General features: G+C 42.1%; 1 protein-coding gene across 7 annotated transcripts in view; it reads right to left on the bottom strand.

Annotated features, from left to right (window-relative positions):
* Window positions 1-7: 7 nt before the first annotated feature.
* ctbp2l (C-terminal binding protein 2, like) overlaps window positions 8-12,254 on the bottom strand; it is a 103,509-nt gene continuing 91,262 nt past the window's right edge. For 6 of the 7 annotated variants that reach the window (XM_065949934.1, XM_065949935.1, XM_065949938.1 and 3 more), the window contains 5 exons: window positions 9,157-9,371; window positions 7,628-7,758; window positions 4,670-4,797; window positions 4,084-4,201; window positions 8-1,840 (listed from right to left, as the gene is read on the bottom strand). In XM_065949934.1, coding sequence (XP_065806006.1) covers window positions 1,660-1,840; window positions 4,084-4,201; window positions 4,670-4,797; window positions 7,628-7,758; window positions 9,157-9,371 — 773 coding nt within the window. In that variant the 3' untranslated portion in view covers window positions 8-1,659. Of the gene's footprint in view, window positions 1,841-3,153; window positions 3,220-4,083; window positions 4,202-4,669; window positions 4,798-7,627; window positions 7,759-9,156; window positions 9,372-12,254 lie in introns of all 7 variants that reach the window. The other variant, XM_065949933.1, reaches the window with a different exon arrangement.

The raw sequence follows: 12,254 nt of genomic DNA, 5'->3' as shown, positions 1-12,254 counted from the left end.
GACGGCGTTTTCTCAGAATCGTATCTTTTATTTGAACTGCACTGAATGCTAAATGTTCACCTTGTACAAGAAACAAATACAAATACTCACACTAAAAACAAAAACATACTGCTGGCTGCCTCTTCGCTAATGTCGGGACACTAAGTAGGAGTTTCTGCTATTGCTCTTACAGAGTACAGGATGCCCCCCCAAAGAAACCTGGCCTTCAATAGAACAAAGAAAAATAGAAGGAGAGAAGAGAGAGAGAGAGAGAGAGAGAGGGGCGGATCACAAAGGACTATGGTTATAGGAACATTTAACTAGGCATTACAAATCTAACAGGACTCTTCAAAACTCTTTAACACCAAAAAACGTGGGATGCGCCTTGTATATAAAAATACCACAATGGAGAGGATGAGGGAGGAGAGGAAATATACCGACTAACAACATTAGTCTCATCTTTTTTTTTCCTCAAAGACAAAATTCTGGGCATAAACAATATCTGCAAAAAAGTGTTTTTTCCTGAGTCATTAAGAAAAGATGTTTGCTTTAACCCTTTCCTGTCTTCAGTGCGCTCAAAGAAAGGAGGGTCACATTCTGTGATATGATCGTCAGCTGTGATCAGAAGGTCAGTTTGTCTACACTAGAATGCGATTCCTTCATCCAAACTTTTTTTTTATTATTCCTGTTTCACTGCTCACAGTCACACTGATGAATCACCAACTCTTACTAACTCAAACAAAAAGTTAAATACTTTGCCAGAAGCTCCCTCTAAATTCATACAACCCCAAAATTCAGCTACTTACAAATGTATAAAGTGAATGTTTGTGTAGTGTTTCTTGCTTGACGGCTCTGAATAAACTGGAGCACCTTGTGTTCTTACAGGTGCGGGTGACATCCCTCACACTGTGTAGAAGCGCCCTCGTGTGGTGAAGTCCTGCAACTGCAACCATGACACATCATTTGTCTGCTGCCAGGAAAGGGTTAAAACCCACTCTAGATCACTAAAACTGATGAGCAATCTTTTCCTCTTGTTTGACGAATGATAAATATATATAATTAATAATCCATTTTAAGTCATTCACACTGAAAATTGAAAAAGAAAATAATAATAATTCTCTTCTGAGGCATAATGAGGGGCCTAAACAACACACATTAGTTACATAAGGAGGGCTGGAGGAGAGGTGGAGGAGAGGAGGAGGAGGAGGATCAGGATGGAGTTATAAGGAGGAGGAGGAGGGGTATAAGGTCCAGTAGCACATGATGCCAAAGTTTTTCTCTCCTGTTCGCCCATTGTTGTGTTGAGATGTGGGCCTACGTTCTCCCATGAGCTCTGAGGTGTAGATGGGGGGTCAGGACAGAGTCTCATCGATTCATCCCAGAGGGCTAAAAACACTGGACTCTGTGTCCACAATCATAGGCATGTCCCGAAGAAGAAAAACAAAAAAAATAACATCATCAAAGAGTAAAGTCGGTACTGAACCCAAAGAGACAGAGAGAGTAAAAACTAAAACGTTAAAAGTACAAATTCCCCGGAACACTTCTTTTGTTCCTAGTTGCCGACTGGCTCGTTGTGTAGTTTCACTGTCTCTTGGTCCCAGTTGGTCAGTTGCGTTGTGATTGGTTGGTTGTGAGTGTCAACAGGTCGGATGAGATGTCGCGGTTCGATCCCTTCTGCTGCTATTGCTCGGTGAGGTGCTCTCTGGTCTCGCCGTGTTTGGAGGGCTGGTTGGGCGATGGGGCCTGGGAGGGGTGTGTACCAGAAGGCAGGGTGTGGGCAATGGGCACCCCACCTGGCACCATGCCCTCTAATGCCCCTGGGATGCCGCCCGGAGCCACTCCAACTACGCCTGGCGGGTATCTGCGAGAAACGTTAAGAGTTAGAGTTTCAGACTGAGTGTAGTGAACTAAGAGGTTCCCCAACTCCGTGAAGAGACAGCCGACATTTAGTGAAGTTACTGGCTCTTTTCCACCACAGGAACTTTTCAGGAAACTTTTAGCGCGACTGAATCCCCTTACAAGTTCCTGCTCTTGAAGGACTTATTTTGATAAAGTTATTGTACCATTCAAAGATGATCACCCAAAGTGGATGAGTCCATAACGATAAAGGGTAAATGGACTTGAGCTTGTTAGCTCGTTGCTGTGTGAAGTGTCCATCAGTATTAACTAATCCCATTCATACATATTAGCTGACATTACAGTGGGAGCAATTTGGAGTTCAGTGTCTTAACCAAAGACACATTGACGTGTAGTAGCAGGAGCTCGAAATCAAACCTCTGACCTTCTGGTTAAAGGGAAAACCAACTCTACCACAGCAAAAGAGAGAAGCAGCAGTCTTTCACATTTAAGAAGCTGAAACTGCCAAATGTTGTGAAATGATATTTATAGTAGAAATTACCCTTACATGAATTGTTTTAGCACTAAAAACAATCAAACAAGAACACAAGAGGGAACTTCAGTTGGTTGTTGAGTCACTGGTACTTCTTGGTGGAAAAGAGCCATGTCACTATTTTAATTTTGATGTCACAAAATTCTGTCAAGAAACTGGAAAGACTAAGGAAGTAAAAGAGATGTGAAAGGATCATACTGGACATTTTCTGAAATTAGTTCTCAATTAACTGTTGCATTTTCTTGCATTAGCTTTTGATTTCTGTAACAATATTTTGCTTCTGCTTCTTCCAAACTTTTTGGGGTGTATTGGTAACGATGCATAGCACTTTTAAATCACATGTAGCAGTGTGTTATAACTAGACAGAGACACAGTAACTACTGCTACAATGGATCAGAGGTGATGCAAAAAGAAACAAAGCAATGCGATAAAATACAAAAGTAATGAGAGGGAATGCTGAAGTAGTAAAAACAAAAAGCACCCAGTATGACCCCATGAGGCTCACTACAGTTACACCATTAAATCAGTGAAGGGGAAAAAGGACCCAAAAACCCAGAAGAAAAAAACCCACAAAGCATGACTCCATCAGTGAAACTTCATCTGAATGGCTTTATACCATCATGCTTCCTGGGACACTCAAAACCAACACCCACTGTCATCCACTTCTAATCTGTGCTCAGTCAAACAGGTGAGTACTGGGGGGGAGGGGGAGGGTTTAGTGGGGACAGGTGAGTAAGGTCTTATATCCAGGACCTGCTGGCCAAGATGGTCGTCTTTATATTTACCTGCTCCTGATCTAGGCATTAATTTTGTCTTGGGGGACACCGGTTGCTACGGCTGGAAGAGCTTGGCTGCGTGAAAGAAAGCACATGAGGGCGGACATGCTGAGATCAGGAGGAGCCCACAGGAGGACATGGTGGGCACACAGTTAGCTTTCTACAGAGGACAGTTAGTGAGGGGAAGGGGGCCTATATCGATCTAAGAACTAAAGCAGAGGGGGGAATTCATTGAGTCATGGAGACACTGAAATGATGCGGTGATATATTTTAATCTAAGAACAAAAAATCGAAAGAGCCTGACCGATAAATCTGTGAGCCAATATCACCAGGCCGATTTCACCCCATTGCAGAATATTGGTAACTGTGCTTTTTTTTCTGACATCACAGAAAAAGCTGTTTTCATTAACATTAAACTCTCTGCTAGAAGTTGTTTTTTAAATGGGTGGGGGTGGGGTGGGGGTAATAAATCATATTGTAACAGTGTATTATTCCGGCAGCTGCTGAAACACTGTTCATCAGTTTAGATCACTTCTGATACTGATACTGGTATCAGAACATCTCTATCCAGCAGTGTTCTGTGGTTCACATAAGAATCGATTCATGAAGTAAAATAATGTTTCATATTCTTTCATTAAGTTGTCTTTGTTTAATAAAGCAGCTTCTGAGGATCTCTGCATCTTCATGTCTTCATGAAAAACATATTTTTTAGGTCAAAATATCACTTGACGCCATGTAATCAGTGCATTTTTCTCTCCTAAAAATCCTATATCGGTCAGGCTGTTTACATCGAGGCAAAGCAAATAAACATAGCACGTCATCTTTAATGGAGAAATAATAAAAAGTGACTGTGACTGTAATAACAATAAAAAAATAAAATAAATAAATTTTTCTGAAATGTGAAGAAGTTTGACAGCCATCTGCATGTTCAGTGTCTACCTGTAGGCGGCACCGTTGAGCTCAGGGTGAACACCTGGCTGATCCATAACTGCCCATGGTGATGTAGTGACAAAGAACTCCTTGTTGACGCAGTTTCTTAGGCTGTCTGGGATACGGCCTGTCATATGAACAAACACACACACACACATACACTTGGAATCAGTGAGCCACAACGACATGAATCACAGACGCTAAAAAGGTTAGAACTCGTTATCGGGGACGGGTGACCAGACAACGGAAAAGTGTTAACGAGTTCAGCCTGACATACGTATCAGGCCTGGATACACAAACACAAATTAAGATCATTTAACAATCTGGATGTTGTCTGTGAGGCTGATGTAACTCCCCCCTCCTCCCCCAAACTGTCTGTGCTCTGTGTTGGGTTGCTAATGATGACATCTATTAAGAGGTCCAGATTTAATAAAGGCTGCCCAAAGCCTAGTGAAGTGGAAATGTGACATCTGGGAAAGATAGATGTGTAACAGGTCACATACAACACTAAGACAGGGGCTATGAGTCATTTTGTTTTTCAGATTTAAAACGGGTATAAGAAACAGATTTTAGATTCATGTCTGTGGCCGAGTACCTGTGATGGCTCTTCGGATCTCGGTGGCTGCTGCCTCCCTCATCTCCAGAGAGGCCTGCTCGCTGTACCAGGCTGTGTGCGGTGTGCAGATCAGGTTGGGAGCGTCTTTGAGAGGGCCCTGAGCAAATCTGCAACACACACAGGAAGAAAAAGTGAAAAAAAAACAAAAAAAACATAAAGTAAAAAATCTGTGAGGCAGAGGAAGCCAGAGCTGTGTTTTCTTTCCTTTGGGAATTACAGGAATACAATTAGAGATGAACATTTTTTTAATCCTAAAAAGGTATTTAAGCCCCCTCCTTTATTAATGTTCATCTCATTGTATGGTCATTTTTGTATGAATCTGCTCATGGGGGGAGAATTTTTCCAAACGTATTGCTATGAAACAGATTTTGACATTTTGTGTCCAGCATTTTTTTTCAGTGAAGTATTTTGCATATTTAAAGATTAAGGCTCTCTTGAGGAGTAATCATAGATATAAACAATTTAGGGAAAATAACACTAGATCACTTCTGAAATAAAAACAGATTCTCAGTAAAAGAGGGGAGGGGGCTCTGGATAGCCTAGCGGTTATGTCATGCGCCCCATGTACGCAGGCTTTAGTTTTTGTCGCAGCGGCTGTGGGCTGGAATCTGACATCAGCCCTTTGCTGCATTGTCGTTCCCCACTCTCTCCTCCTTTTTATTTGCACACATAATGGAAAAAATGTGATTAAAAAAAGAATGTGAGCTATAATAAGTACCAGAGCGATTGCTTTTGTCAAATAAAAGATGAGTTTAGCACCAACAAACAGCTGCAGAGCTGCAGTCGACAGTCCACGGCTGAACACTGACAATGGATAATGTGAAATTTAAAGAATGCCATCACACCACCACCACCTGCAATAAACCTTCTTTTTTTTTGTAGAGCAAGTTGGTGTCTCAAAATATTGGTGCAGGCTTTTCTGCGTTTTGAACTCATTCCTCATTATTGGAAATGTTATACTCCCACTGTTTCCCTCCTTTTTTCCCCTGAAAAGTCAATGTTAGTGTACAGTACGTTTTACTTCACAATTTGTCTGCGACTATGTCCAAAGGAACGAAATGTCAGATCCTTTTTTATTCAAACGCACAAAAATCTTCATCCTCCTTCTCCAAAACTTTCTCTCTCTCCTCTTCTTCCTCTCATGTGGCAAAGAAAGAACAAATCAGCTCCAACTCCCTCTCCTCATTCTCCTCCATCTGTGTTATACCTCGCCTGGTTGCGTGTGTGTGCCTGTGTGTGCCTGCGTGTGCGTGCGTGTGAATCAGTGTTGCGTCGCGTGGGATGGAGGGCCACAGTTATGAAACACTCCCCTGTTGACACACTGGGTCAGTGGAGCATGAGTTTCGGCTCCGTTAGGCTGAGTTTCAGTTCCTCAAGTAGCCGTTCAGCTGAGCAGCCTCCAAACTCCCTGACTGTTGAGTGATGCGTGAACAACACATCAACACCAGTTACACCCCTGAGACAGGGAGCAGTGCACTTAGGAAGGAGGAAAACTGGGAGGCGTGTGGAGTTGTTTGCCCTCTGGTGAGAGTGGGAGTGGAAATGGAAATCTAGACCTTACCTAAGAAGCAGTGAAGTGATCGGACACCAGAAGAAAACATATTGCCTCAGATGAATGATTAATGTTTACAGCTGCCTTTCAGCTTGTTACGGAGTCAAAATGCAATACCTGACCAAAACTAGACCAAACTAAAGAACAGATGGTGGTTAAGAACAATAAGGTGGAAGGATGTTAGATAATCCCTACAGTTTAGACGCAAACAGGAGATTTCTGGGGTTCAATTTCTACTTTCAGAAGACGTTTAAGTGTGTTGTGCTGCCTTTAAAGTTCCAACTGAATCAAAATAGATGTTGTATTTGTTTAATTCTCATATGTCTTGCTTTTGTCACCACCTGTACGACAGAATCAGGCTCAGCAATGACATATAAAAAGTAATTTGTCGATATTCTAAATGCTATTTAATTGTTTATCATTACCTGGTCGGTAGACATAAAAAATATGTTCAAGACTCACTCTGAGCCTTTGAAATCTAGCATCCAGTGAAACACTTACTCAAGCTATTACCTCCCTCCAACCTTACGATGACCTCTATCAGCGACCCCAGAGCGCAACATGGACAGGCTAGCTAGTGTAGAACAACACATGCTTGCTTACGCTTTTGATTTTTTTCTGCTACACTCCCAATTTTTCCTGTTTTTATTTTTTTTTATTTCTCAGAAAACATGAAAATTCAAACATGACCATGTTTGTAATTGTGTTTTTCAAAGTGTGCACTAGTTCAGAAACAGAAAAAAAAACCACATTCAGAATTAAGCACACACACGCAGAGGCACACACAGATACACTCAAACACAAAGTTTAAAGCTGTGAATTTGTTTGAAATGTGACAGACAGGAGGTAGCTTTAAACACTTACACTCTATTGGCTGCTGTAAACACCATTTAATAATCCCCAATAATTCTCTCCCATGTCAACACTGTAGCACTTTCAGCGGAATTTGAAACAAATCAAAAACAAACATTTTCCCATTTGTCCTGATAAGTGTGAGTCCAGCAGGCGTGGACCTCTGAAGAGGAAGAGAGACTCTTTGCTGCAGCGCTTTCCTCTCCAACATCCACCTGCAGCTTTAACTGCATATAATATCCTCTGATGGGAATAAAGCGAGCTCTCTGTCTCCTATATTCCATTACCTGCAGGGCCCTGAAGGAGGCTTTTAGAGGTGTACGAGCTGTCTTTAACTCGTCACATCTGCCATTGTTTCTGTCTGACTGCTTCTCCTTTCAGCTGTTTAAAACTTCTCACTGTGAAAGGTCTTGCTATCTTTCTCTTCCTTCACACCTATCTATTTCCCTGTCTCTATCTTTCACTATAAGTGCAGCATTTATATATCATTTTTTTCCAGAGTGGATTTTTCATTTAAACGCCGGTGTTCTTACGTGAAGGGCTCTGTCTCGTGTACATCCAGCGCAGCTCCACGTATTCTTCCCTCCTTTAATGCCTGGGCCAGGGCCTTCTCGTCCACCAGGCCTCCCCGTGCAGTGTTCACCAGGAATGCACCCTGACGCATCTGTGGTGCACGAGACACACAAACACAAACAAATCAGCACAAGAAAACACAGATATAAAGGTTTATTTAGAGGGAAATTATCCGACGAGTCATCTTTTTTTTTGTGTTTCTGTCAGCCCAGCAGAAAAATGAATCTCTTTGATCTTAAGTGGAATATCAATCTGGATTTGATGTCTGCATTTAAGGCTCTGGAAGATATTACAGCGGATAGAAGAAGAGGAGAATGAAATTCAGTGACGCCTTTTGTTATCCCTGACACCTGACAAATCAAGCTTTTTCAAAAAGAATACTGTCAGATGTGAGATAGAGAAAAAAACTGATAGATTATATGATGGATGAGCTGACAGATGAGGCAGTGCCACAAAACCCCTCACTGCTTGTGCGGGGAAAAATGGCAACAACAAAAAAAAAAAGTCCAAGAGGAAGGAAGAAGAGGAAAAAAAAAATCAAATGAATATGCTCAGAAGAAAGTAATCCCTTAATCTTGACAAAAGCTGAAATCCAGGGGCATGAAAAGCCTTTACGCTGGCAGGCAGGCAGTCTTTTATTAGGCATTGGTGGTTTTGACACACGCAGAAACACACAAATATTCACACACGTTTTCCACTTTAGAAGCGGAGTGCGACTGCCAAGATTTTTGGTGAGGAGGAAAGTGTGCTTTCATTGCAGCACTTAAGAGGCAGCTGAGAATCTTAAGCTGCTGAGAAGACACAGAGTTAACTAGGTTAAGCTAATACGCTACACACTCGTCGGTTTGTCTCCTGAAAAAAGTGACGAACGAAAAAGAAAGAAAACATTTTGTGGCAGAATGCCGATTTGGACAAAAGAGGAGATGCATCTTGGGGCCGTTGTAGTTCCTCTTTTTCTCCTGCAGGTGTCACTCCAGGCAGCCCCTCGGAGTGCAGCTATTGACTCAGAGAGCAGCACTTTCCCCTCGCCATGCTCTCGGCCCCCCTGCTGTGCAGCCTAGTCGATATATTTGCTGTAGCCGTGGGCTGGCGCTAATTGCATTTGACAGAGCAAAGGAATGAATTTGTGTCCAGCTTTGGTGGAGCTTAAGATAAAGAGCAGGGAATGTGCAGGCAGGAAGGCGGCTCTCTCTTTTTTGACTCTCTCTTTCTTCCTACAGACTATAATGCTCTTTAGGACGGCCTCCAGGCTGACACAGTAATAATACACCAGCGGCTCTGCTTGTCTACCTGCTAGATAGCACTGCATTAAAGCCCAGGTCAGGTCTCACAGCTGCTATAAGTGCGTGTGTGTGTGTGTGTGTGTGTGTGTGTGTGTGTGTGTGTGTGTGTGTGTGTGTGTGTGTGTGTGTGTGTGTGTGTGTGTGTGTGTGTGTGTGTGTGTGTGTGTGTGTGTGTGTGTGTGTGTGTCCAAGTTTTCCTAACGCACCTGTTTGATGGTGAAGTCGTTGATGAGGTGGTGGTTGTGTTCATTCAGGTTGCAGTGCAAGGACACACAGTCGCTCTGGTAGAGCAGGTCCTGCAGAGTGTAGACGCGCTGCACGCCCAGCGAGCGCTCCAGCCCGTCCTGCAGGTACGGGTCGTAGAAGATGACGTTGAAGCCGAAAACTTTGGCCCGCACCGCCACCGCCTGGCCCGAGCGACCTGCGGACACACAGAGGGACACATTTTTTGCTTTTAAATTGTGCATTTTTAAGAATCCTGTTTTTATTACTTGTCTTGTTCTGCTCTGCTTCATTTCTATTTGTGGTTACCAGTCGTGTATGCTGCGCTTCTTTTCATGTCACATGAAAAAGAGCTGAGCGTACGTTTATTTTGTGCTCTTGCCCAAAGCAAATTTCCCCTCGGGACAATCAAGTATATCTAATCGAATCCAAAATGATGTACACAGTCACACAGGGGAGGAGAGGTATTTTCAATCAAACTGATATTTTAGGATTTGTTGTTGTTGTTCCTTTTATGTAGAGCAACGTTTTCTTTTTTAAGTTTTGCATCTTCCTATCAGCAGCTAATGTGGTCAAAATGAGTTTATTCTAAATAGAATAAAAGTCCAAAGACTTCCTGCCCAGATTCGGACCATTGACTGATGCTGTGGACAGAACGTGACAGATGTGACTCAAATGTTCATTCATTTAAAGACACATGTTCAAGCGTCATAAAGGAGCTTTCAGTGAAGAAATAGAAATGAAAAAATAGCCTCAAACACGGCGAATTCTCCAAAATCTTTAATCTAATGCGCACATTCCCTGTTAAGTGAAGTGAAAACGTAAATCAAATATACGATGCTTGTCACAGGAAGCTCAGGAAGTATTCCTGAGGCAATACATGTGTAGATGTTCTTAACACATCAGCAGGGATTAAAATGGAAAATGACAGCAGAAAGACAGAGTAAGCTGCAATATGTTTAAAAAAAAAAAGCGTAAAACCGCAAAATAGATCGTATTGAGGACTACAAAATGGACTGAACATGATTCCTGTTGGATGCACCATAATCATAAAACTGAAAGCATGACTATTTAAAGAGCATGCAAATGTCCATTGGTTATCTAATTGAGAGTGTTATATTAAACTAACCAAAAATGCTTTTCATTCTACAGAATCTATCTCTCTGCTATTCAGTTCAACAGCCTTCCTCTGAAACTTCCCATGATTGAGCCGCTCCAACCAAGAAGAAGAATTGCATCATAATAAGACGTCATTTGTGGTGTCGATTTCAGAGATTAAAAAGAGATTTGTTGCGTCTTGAGAAAAAATGACTCACAAGGGATAAGTCATGATTTAGCAGGAGGCGGACAATGCTAGGCTGCTGCTCTCTAGTCCAGCCTGAGAGACGGTGAATAAAAAAAATAAAAAAACGGACTGTGTAGTATTTCAGCCTCTCCCTCTGTCTCTCACTGCCATTTGTTGTGTGGGCTGAGAGTCTATGTTCAGCAGCAGCACTGAGAGAGTCAGAGTGATGGAGAGTTGGATGTTGTTGCTCGTGGAGAAAAAGGATCGATAAGGTCCTTTACACTCTCAAGATCTTCTCTTTGTGATGGAGCATTATGTCTCGCTCTCAAGCTGCACGGTCGAGGAGAATTATTCTCTCTTTTCTCACAAAATGAGTGACAGCAGCATAAAGACTCAGCAGCCTTGTAAAAATTACGTACTGTTTGCCATCACTCACATCGTTTCCCCTCGACGGCTGCTTTTTACATTTGAGAAATCAACCTTCTCGAGGTGTAAAATCTTTTTTTAGGGCACCTTTTTTTTCCCCCTTACCGAGCCCTGTGTGTCTCTGCTTTAGCTACTTTATCCGCTAGATTTTCTAGACAAATACATTTTGACAAGGCCTAGAGCAGAAGCGTGAGAACTTGTTGCAGTTAGTTGCTTGTCTAAGAAGAGATTGATAGAGCCATGCAGACAGCACAGCAGGGGGAAGGGATTTTTTTTTTTTTGTCAGTCGGCCTAAAACAGACAGAGGTGGACTTGCGGTACAATTTGATAGAGTGAGGCTGCTAGGAGGAAGTTGAAAGTGGCATCTCTGCTTCTTCCGCGACGATTTTCTCCCCGTGTGATTGTTGGAAAATTGGTGCCAAATTGTGGGTTTGGAGGGAAACGTATATTTGATTTGGATTGATTTACAATAAAGTCTAGTGGATGTGTTCTGTGGTGTGAAAAGACTGAACTGCTTTAGAAAGTGATAGAAAAACTGTTAAGAATTTTAGTGTGGATAACCTAGAATCAAGTACTTGTGAGGGCTCCCTCCCGTCCTTACCACGCCGATCAATGCCTCTAAAAGAGAGCAAATATACTCCGGATGAACCCTGTCAATTTGCGTCTTCTGGTGGCAGACTTTTAGCTCTGGTGTTGCTCATTTTATCCAGTCAAAGGATGAGGGTGACACTAAAATGTGAGGCCACACAGCTACAGATTTAACAAGTCATCAATCTCAGCAGTGCAGCAGTGATGGCAGCTGCTCAAGGTCAGCAATAAGAAAAGATTTTGTAAAATATCTCAGCTGATGTTCATTTGTATAACTCACAAGAAAAAAATGTTGGCGAAGATTTTGTGCTGCTGCAGATGTCTGTTTAATTCCTAACTACAGTATGCACCGTGTACGGCTTAGAGGAAGAGCTTAAGTTAGTATCAGGATTATCAAGATATTTCCCATGAAAGATACATGTCACATTACGGCAAATGAACAAGAATAGCATATGAAACCTTCATACATACGTCCACAGTAATATGTTAAGGCCTTCAGCTTAAACACTCGTTTTTTTGTCCTTTTTATCTACAAGCAGCTGAAACAAATTCCCCTGGTTGAGATGGATAAAGCTGTTTCATTGACTGATTTTTAAAACCAAATTTCATATCAAACATGAAAATAACTTGCAGCTGAAAACCTCTGACCACACTAGTCAGCTGATCCTCAGTAAATACTCTCTTTCACAAACTTTTCAAGGTCAAGAAAAAACTGTCACTTGCGACTTTTTTTTAAAAAGTTGTACGTTTTTGGGCCTTCCAGCCTCCATTGGATTGGACCGT

The sequence above is a fragment of the Labrus bergylta genome, chromosome 21 (assembly GCF_963930695.1).
Source record: "Labrus bergylta chromosome 21, fLabBer1.1, whole genome shotgun sequence".
In the NCBI taxonomy this organism is placed as follows: domain Eukaryota; kingdom Metazoa; phylum Chordata; class Actinopteri; order Labriformes; family Labridae; genus Labrus; species Labrus bergylta.
Note: the sequence above shows the minus strand (reverse complement) of the source record. Positions and strands in the feature narration are given on the sequence as shown.